This window comes from Grammomys surdaster, unplaced genomic scaffold (assembly GCF_004785775.1).
Source record: "Grammomys surdaster isolate TR1022 unplaced genomic scaffold, NIH_TR_1.0 425, whole genome shotgun sequence".
Classification (NCBI taxonomy): Eukaryota; Metazoa; Chordata; class Mammalia; order Rodentia; family Muridae; genus Grammomys; species Grammomys surdaster.
In genome coordinates, this window is record NW_021604844.1 from 38,457 (window position 1) to 48,423 (window position 9,967).

The window sequence follows — 9,967 nt, forward strand, 5'->3', positions numbered from 1 at the left end:
TCAGAAAGACTGTGGGTTCAATCCAATCCATGTATTTGCACAGCTTGGGTACAGCTCTCATCCCATCACTTCTCGGGAAAAAGAAGTGACATTTATATTTACATTTTTTTCTTAGAAGCCTGTTTGTTTTCTCCTGAGACAGAAATGATTTGGTTCTGGATGGAAGGGGGGATGTGGATAAACTGGGAGAAGGTAAAGGGGGAACTATAATCAATATTATTATTGAGAATAAATTTCAATAAATGAAAAGAGATAATTAAATTAGAAAATGACAAATTTGTTCATCTGTTGAATTGAATCTTTGTATCTATTAGAAAGGCATATAGTAGCAGGTATATTTGGGATGAGAGATTCAGGGTCATCTGTGCTCTAAGCACTGATACTTAGTATAATGAGATCAACTATGCCCAATAAATTTATTGTAAGTTTAAAATATAGTTCTTTATTTTGTGTATTTAATTGTGTATTTTATTTATTTTCATTTCTAATGTTATCCTCTTTTCTGGTTTCCCTTCTGCAAATCAGTTTCCATTCCACCCTTGCCCCTGCTTCTATGAGGGTGCTTTCTTTCCCACCCAACCACATTAGTCTCACAGTCCTTGCATTTCACTACACTGGGGCACTGAGTTTTCACAGGATCAAGGGCCTCACCTCCCATTGATGCCAGATAAGGCATCCTCTGCCACATATATAACTGGAGCCATGAGTCCCTCCAGGTGTATTCTTTGATTGGCGGCTTAGTTCCTGGGAGCTCTAGGGGGTCTGGTTGTTTGATATTTTTCTTCCTATGTGGTTGCAATCCCCTTCAGCTTTTTCTTCTTCCCCTTCTCCTTCCCCATTCTCCTTCTCCTTTTCTCCTTCTCCTTTTCTCCTTCTCCTTTTCTCCTCCTTTTCTCCTTCTCCTTTTCTCCTTCCCCTTCCCCTTCCCTTCCCCCTTCCTCCTCCTCTTCCTCCTCCTCCTCCTCTCCTCCTTCCTCCTCCTCCTCCTCCTCCTCCTCCTTCTTCTTCTTCTTCTTCTTCTTCTTCTTCTTCTTCTTCTTCTTCTTCTTCTTCTTCTTCTTCTTCTTCTTCTGTCTTTAATCAATTAATTAATTAATTTTATTGACATTCTAGATTTTATCACCTCCCTGTCCACCCTCTCACTCTTCCAAATCTCATACTGCTTCCCCACTCCTTGTCTCCATGAGGATGTCCCCATTACCCTCTCAACCAGACCTTTAAACTCCCTGGGGTCTCCAGTCTCTTGAGGGTTAGGTTTCTCTAATTGAACCCAAACCCAGCAGTCCTCTGCTGTATATGTGTTTAGGGCCTCATATCAATTGGTGTATGCTTCCTGGTTGGTGGTCCAGTGTTTGAGAGATCTCAGGGGTCCAGCTTAATTGAGACTGCTGGTCCTTCTAGAGGGTCTCCCTGTTCCTCAGCTTCTTCCATCTTTTCCCTAATTCTACCACAGGGCTCAGCAGCTTCTGTTCATTGGTTGAGTGCAAATATCTGCATCTGACTCTTTCAGCTGCTTGTTGGGTCTTCCAGAGGACAGTCATAATAGGTCACGTTTTGTGAGTGCACCATAGGCTCAGTAATAGTGTCAGGCCTTGGGACCTCCCCTTGAACTAGATCCCACTTTCGGCCTGTTACAGAACCTTCTTTCCCTCAGGCTCCTGTCCATTTCCATCTCCACAGTTCTTTCAGACAGGAACAATTTTGGGTCAGAATTTTGACTATGGTATGCCTATCTCCTCCCTCATGCCCTGTCTTCCTTTTGGAGGTGGGGTCTATAACTTCACTCTCCCTACTGTCAGGCATTTTATCTGAGGTCCCTCATTTCCTTTGAATCTTGAGATTCTCTCACACCTCAGGTCTCTGGTGCATTCTAGAGGGTCCCCTGACCTCCTACCTCCTGATATTGCCTGTTTTCATTTTTTCTGTTGGCCCTCAGGGCTTTAGTCCTTTTCCCTCACTCAATACCAGATCAGGTTCCCCTCACCCTCAGCCCCCATCCCATCCACTTTCCCTTCCTAGTCCCTCTCTCCCTCCCCACTTGTGATTGCTTCTTTTCCCTTCCAAATGGGACTGAAGTGTTCTCACTTGGGCCCTTTAGCCTATTGACCTTTTTGAGTTCTGTGGACTGTATCAGGTATTCTGTACTTCTTTATTGGCTCTTATCCACTTTTTAGTGAGTACATACCATGCATGTCTTTTTGGGTCTGAGTTACCCCACTCAGGATAATATTTTCTAGTTCCATCTATTTGCCTGCAAAACTCAGGATATCTTCATTCTTAACAGCTGAGTAGTATTCTATTGTGTAAATTAACCACATTTTCTGTATCCATTCTTCTGTCATGGGATATCTGGGTTGCTTCCAGCTTCTGGCTATCACAGTCAAGGCCACTATGAACATAGTGAACACATGCCTCTCTGGCATGGTGGAGCATCTTTTGGGTAAATTATCAAGACTGACATTTCTGGGTCTTCAGGTAGATCCATTTCAAATTTTCTGAGGAACCTCTAGATTGATTTCCAGAGTGGTTGTACCAGTTTGCAATACCACCAGCAGGAGTGTTCCTCTTTCTCCACATCCTCGCCAACATGTGCTTTTGCCTGAGGTTTTAATCTTAGCCATTCTGATTGTCGTAAGGTAGAATCTCAGGGTCTTTTTGATTTGCATTTCTCTGATCACTAAGGATTTTAAGGCTGGTCTTCAATGACAGCAAAAACAACAGAAAGCCCACATACAAGTGGAAACTGAACAGGTCTCTACTCAATGATAACTTGGTCAAGGGAAGAATAAAGAATGAAGTTAAAGACTTCCTGGAGTTTAATGAAAATGTTGGCACATCATACTCAAACTTATGGTACAAAATGAAAGTAGTGCTAAGAGAAAAATTCATAGCACTAAGTGCCCTGGTAAAGAAACTGGAGAGATCTTACACTAACAACTTAACAGCACACATGAGAACTCTAGAACAAAATGAAGAAAATACATCCAAGAGGAGTAGACAGCAGGAAATAGTCAAACTCAGGTCAAAATCAACCAAATAGAAACAAAGAGAACAACACAAACCCAATCAACAAAACCAAAAGCTGTTCTTTGAGAGAATCAACAAGATAGATAAACCCCTAGCCAAACTAACTAAAGGGCCCAGAGGCAGTATACAAATTAACAAAAACAAAAATGAAAAGGGAGATATAACAACAGAAACTGGGGAAATTAAAAAAATCATCAGATCCTACTACAAAAGCCTATACTCAACAAAACTGGAAACTAGATGAAATGAATTGTTTTCTAGACAGATACCACATACCAAAGTTAAATCAAGCACAGGTAAACTATCTAAACAGGCCCATAGACCATATGGAAATAGAAGAACTCATTAAAAGCCTCCCAGCCAAAAAAAGCCCAGGGCCAGATGGATTTAGTGCAGAATTCTACCAGACCTTCAAAGAAGACTTGATACCAATATTCCTCAAATTATTCCATAAGTTAGATCAGAAGGAATACCACCTAATTCATTCTGTGAAATCACAATTACTCTGATACCTAAAACACACAAGGACCCAACCAAAAAAGAAAACTTGAGACCAATCTCTCTTATGAATATTGATGCAAATATACTCAATAAAATTCTTGCAAATCAAATCCAAGAACACAAAAAAACCATAATTGACCACAATCAAGTAGGCTTCATCCCAGGGATGAAGGTTTGGTTCAATATATGAAAATCTATTAAAGTAATCCACTATATAAACAAACTCAAAGAAAAAATTCACATGATAATCTCCTTAGATTCAGAAAACACATTTGACAAAACGAAGCATGCCTTCATGTTAAAAGCACATAGGAAGGGACCCATGACTCCAGCTGTATATGTATGGTAGGATGGCCTTACTGGGCATAGGGAGAGGAAGTCGCTGGTCCAGTGAAGGCTGGATGCCCCAGTGTGGGGGAATTCGTGAGTGGTGAGGTAGGAATGGGAGGGTAGGTGGAGGCACATACTCATAGAAGCAGGAGGAGGAGAAATGGGATAGGGGGTTCCTGGGTGTGTGGGGATTTAGAAAGGGGATCACATCTGAAATATAAGTAAAATATCCAATAAAAAATAAATATTTAAAAAAATGGCCATCCTACCAAAGTCAATCTACAGATTCAATTAAATCCCCATCAAAATCCCAATGCAATTCTTCAAAGACATGAAAGGAGCAATTCTCAAATTCATCTGGAAAGGCAAAAAACCCAGAATAGTAAAAGCAATACTTAACAATAAAAGAACAGCTGGGGGAATCACCATTGCTGACCTCAAACTACTATAGAGCAACAGTATTACAAACTGCATGATATTAATGCAGAGACAGACATGTTGATCAATGGAATAGAACTGAAGACCCAGAAATACAACCACATACTTATGGGCAGTTAATCTTCCACAAAGAAGCCCAGGATATACAATGGAAAAAAGAAAGCATTGTCAACAAATGGTGCTGGTCTAACTGGCTATCAGTACGTAGAAAAATGAAAATAAACCCATACTTGTCACTTTGCACAAAGCTGAAGTCCAAGTAGATCAAGGATCTAAACAAAACTAGATACACTGAATCTACCTGAGTATCCATCCCATGTGCAGTCACAAAAGGTAGATGCTGATGAGGAAGTCAGGAAGTGCATGCTGATAAGAGCCTGATATGGATGTCTCCTCAGAGGTCTTCAAGAGTCTGACATATTCAGAGGCAGATGCTCACAACTAGCCATTGAACTGATGATGGGGTTCTCAATGGAGGAGTTAGAGTGAAGACTGAAGGAGCTGAAAGGATTTGCGGCACCATGAGGAGAGCAACAATACCAACCAACCACAGCTCCCAGGGTCTAAACCATCAGCCTGGGAGCACTTAGGGAGGGATCCAGGGCTTCAGCTGAATATGTAAGTGTGGAGGGCCCTGCTGGGCATAGGTGGAAGAAGAGAACCTTGACCTCATGAAGGCTGGATGCCCCAGGGGGTGGGAATTTTGAGGGTGGGGAGGTGGGAGTGGGGGGGTAGATAGAGGTTACATTCACAGAGAAGAAGGAGGAGGGGTGAGGGGATAGGGGGTTCCTGGGTGGGTGGGGGATGGGGTAAGGGGACAACATATGAAATGTAAATAAAACATCCAATAAAAAAAAATTAAAAAAAAGAAATAACATGGAAAAAAAAAAGAAAGTGAGAAAGAATTTTGAACTTATTGGCTCGGGGGAAATTTTCTAAACAGAACTCCAATGGCTCGTGCTCTAAAATCAAGATCTGATAAATGGGACCTCATGAAACTGGAAAGCTTTTGTAAGGCAAAAGACATAGCCAATAAGACAAATCAACAACCTACAAATTGGGAAAAAGTCTTCACTAACTCCCCATCTGATAGACTGCTAGTATCCAAAATATATAAAGAACTCAAGAAGCTAACCACCAAAAAACCGAACAACCCAGTCAAAAAATGGGGTATAATGGGATACAGAACTAAACCGAGAATTCACAACAAAGGAATCTTGAATGGCTGAGAAACACCTAAAAAATAAATTGTTAAATAACAATTAAGAATTCTGTAGAGATAAATGCATTCTGTTTACTCATCTTTGAAAACAAACTGATAATAAATGTAGTCAAAAGGAGTATTCTGTCTATTTTCCCAAATTCAACAATCTCCAAATATCACCTCTTCAGTAAGACACAACTCCAAATAAATACTTAAAACATGATTTTCATCTGCAAGAAAGAAACTAAATAAGAATCTTGGGTTATTTATTAGAAGATAATTTAAAAAGAATAACATCACATGACAATAAGTATATATGTAAACTAATATATGAATGAAGAAAACAACAGGAGAATCTACAGACTAATGGGATACGGTAATAGTAATACTAGGTCTCCACTTCAAAAAGGAGAGACTTTATGGAGCTTAAAGTAATATATATATATATATATATATATATATATATATATATATGCTCACTAAAATAGTTCCTTAAAATTTCTAAATTAACAATGAAATCTTATTTATTCTTCCATATTTTGTACAAAAATAAACATACTGTATTAGATGGATATATGCATTCCTACATAAAACTAATTTTATTTATATTCTCTTTATCTTCTGTAGAAAGCATTTTATTTCCTTGTGCATACTTAGCTGTGGTTTTTATTGTAACAGTTTTACTGTGCTATAATTTGGGTTGTATTGTAACAACTTAATCATAACATTTATGATAGTTTTAGTTTATGCCCATTTTCAATTCTGTGAACAAGTACACAGAGGCTAGCAAATTTGCTAACAGAATTGTACAAGTCAATATGTCAGGTACCTCTGTGTTCAATTGCTTAGAATTGTTAAATGTTCTCTAACATTCCATCATACTCTCTCTTCGATAAATATCATACTGTTACCACTAATTGTATGTATTGCTCTGTGAGCATTCTGCAGTTTGCAGTGCCATCACACAATGGCCAAGAGGAATAGCTGTTACCATCACACTTATTTTCAGAGAAAATAAGGGACTTTTTTCCATTTCAATTGTTGTAATTAATACAAATGTTAATGTGGCTAAAATCTGTCTCTGACAGTCTTTCTGCTATATTTACAGTGAAGACATTTAACATTTGCATATTCCAGGATTATCTTCTGTGAAAGAAGGAACACATTAAAACATTAAATCTCCAGGATTATCAGATTCATATTCATTTTCAATTGCTAAAAATAATATTAAACAAAGTTATTATTTTCATTTTGTACCTGGCACTAGTTTAGAAGTTTTATGTAGGACACTTTTGTCTGTTTTTCTGTTTATAAATATCTATCTATCAGTGGAAATTGGAGATGAATGAGTAAGAATGGAAGAGAACTAAATACTCTTGATCCAAACCAAACATCCTAAATATGAAACTTGAACTTGGAATGTAAATGCTCCATGACTGATATACTGTGATAACCAGAAAAAAATAATGTTTTGGATATACAGTTCCAAAGTTTTGAAAGTTTTGGATATCTTCATTTCCCAGTTTTAGAAAAAAAAAATGGAATGAAATGGCAAAATTATATAGGATTCTGTCTTCATTTGTTTTATATATTGAACAAGGGTTGTATTAATTTTTCTGTTTTATGTATAAAGATAGAATTGCAAGTTTCTGAAATATTATGATTTATGTATGCTGTAACAAAGATGAAAGAAGTAATAAAGCAATGTGTTCTTGTTCTAAACAAAATATATTCTGAGTATAATTTATTTCATTTTTTTCATTGCTCAAAATTATTTTAATTGCCCTCAGAAATGATGACATGATTTAACACTCACATCATAACTTCAGATACTCTTGAGTTATGTAGTTAATGAGGAAAAAATAAAGAATAGAATATAGTTGTTTGGTTTAGATCAACAAACTGACTTGTGCAAAGAAAAGATTTGAATAAACCTCTCCTGAATATGTTTTGTCCTCACTCCATAAATGATGGGGTTGAGGGAGGGTGGTACTACCACATAGAGGTTAGCAAGGAGAATATGCACATGTAGTGGTATACTATGACCCCCAAAACGATGAGCAAAGAAAGAAAAGAACGCTGGAGTATAGAACAGAAGAATAACACAGACATGGGAGCCACAAGTACCTAGAGCCTTGCGTCGGGCATCTCGAGAAGGAATTCTAAACACAGCACAAATGATAAGGGCATATGAAACAATGATCAGCACAACATCTAGGCATAGGGAAAATAGAGCCACTATCATGCCATAGTAAATATTGACTTTGATGCTGTCACAGGCCAACCTGGCAATGCCCATGTGTTCACAGTATGAGTGATAAATGATGCTTTTCCCACAATAGGTGAGTCTATAAACAAGAAAGATCAGGGGGAAGCAGATGAAGAAGCTTCTAGTCACAGATGCAATGCCCATTTTGATGATGACAGATGGGGTTAGAATGGTGGTGTATCTTAGTGGATAGCAGATGGCCACGTAACGGTCAAATGCCATAGCCAGCAGTATGGCAGACTCTGCCACAAAGATGAAGTGGAGGAAAAACATCTGAGATACACAACTAGCAAAAGAAATGCCTGCAGCTTGGAACCAAAAGATTGCTAACATTTTTGGTGTTGTGACTGTAGAAAGAAAGATATCAGCCAGTGCCAACATAGAAAGGAAAAGGTACATGGGTTCATGAAGGCTGCGTTCCGTGATGATCAGGAATAGTAGCAGAGCATTGCCTACAATAGCCACTATGTACATGGAACAGATGGGGATGGAGATCCATATGTGTAAGTCCTCCAGTCCTGGAATCCCAATCATGGTATACCAGATGTCTCTGACATTGGTGTAGTTTAAAGTGGTTGAAGATGTTGCCATTTTTATTTTTCCTACTAGTTCTGGACCTGCCAAAGCAGAACAACAACAACAACAATGCAAAAACAAAGATGAGAAGACAAAATTATGATTATTTTATTATATTAAATGTGAATACTCACAGTTGGCTAAGATTAAGACTGGACACTTCATTATATATCTGATATGTATTTCTTTTGCCATAGTCCTCAGAGGCTCTGGCAGGCTTTGTCTATGATCATTCATTTCCCTTATTCAATTCTGATATTCAAACACAGCTCTTTTCTTCAAGGTCTAGAGATCTAGTGGTCAGAAACCTGTTGTTTTTGAGTAACCATAGCTATTGTATCAGTCAGTGTCAACCATTACCTACAGACTATTTTAATATAAAGCTTATAGTTAAAAAGAGCCATTTTCCTTACTTGAGTAATTTATTTAACAAATCAAGGATATAAAAATATAAGTAAGTCCTGTTTTGATGGATGATATATCAGTTTTGTGTTTTGTTACTGAATCTGTTTGTTTATGTGTTTGTTTGACATTAATGCAATTAACAATGTTTTAAGTAGCCAGTCATCTGATGTTTTGTCTTCTCTGGACCATGTTGTGATCTACAGAGTTCATGCTTCAGAACTGTGCACCGAGTTACAATAAAATTACACATAGAACTCTGGTAATGTTTTATATAAAATTTTGACTGTGATTGGACCACACTCACTGCTACTTTGGGCTATCTGCAGCTTGTGGATCATAGTTCTGGCACACTAAGAACCACCACTGAGCTAATGAGTGTTTATGCCACAGTATTCCAAGTTAGCATACATAGTCTTTGTCTTTCTCACAAAGGCATTCTCTTCCTTGCTCTATCTTCACCTACCTTGACTTCTGATCACATATATGTGACATATGTCTTCTAGTTTCTGTTCATATTTTAGCTTTATTTTTTCTTTGTTTATCTTATGAACAAATTTCCATGACACTGGGAAAAAATCCTATAGGAAATGAAGAAATTAATTAATCGTAAACAAATTAAAGAAACAAGATAAAAATCTTAAATTCACTCTTGTATAGTATTACGTTAAAGATAATCAGATTAGGAAGATAATCAGATTAGGAAGATTAATTAGGAATTAATTAGGAAGATTTCATTCCTTTTAGAAGACTCAAAACATGAACATACAAACATCTCTCAAAACAGCCCAGGATTCGAATGTTAGGAGACATTCAATGTGTGACTAATATAATAGATACTATGTCTTTAAAGGAGTAAATATTTATGAAATTTTTATCATTAAATCATTTATCAGAGACACGTTTAACTCACAAAGGAAACACAGAAAAATAAATTGGGAAGAACAGAAAAATAAATTAAAAAGTTCAGATTAGGAAGATATAACTGACATATTTCAAACCATCTAGCACACTGAGGTCTAAACAAAATGAGACATATGAGTGGACACATAGATTGTAACCACTGAACTTCACATTGAAAAATTTATGGCATTTGGACCAAACCTTGATGCTAAGAATTATTTATTAAATCTTCAGGAAAGAATATATATGTGTATGCATATATATACACACAAGTTTTCATATTCATATATAATGTGTGTATAAAAATAATGCTTTAT

At 37.2% G+C, this 9,967-nt stretch overlaps 1 protein-coding gene across 1 annotated transcript; it reads right to left on the reverse strand.

The window, feature by feature from the left end:
* Positions 1-7,394: 7,394 nt before the first annotated feature.
* On the reverse strand, positions 7,395-8,360 carry LOC114632786 (olfactory receptor 52Z1-like). Its single transcript, XM_028781396.1, has one exon. It carries the CDS (start codon positions 8,358-8,360, stop codon positions 7,395-7,397), a length of 966 nt encoding a protein of 321 aa, XP_028637229.1.
* Positions 8,361-9,967: the final 1,607 nt, after the last annotated feature.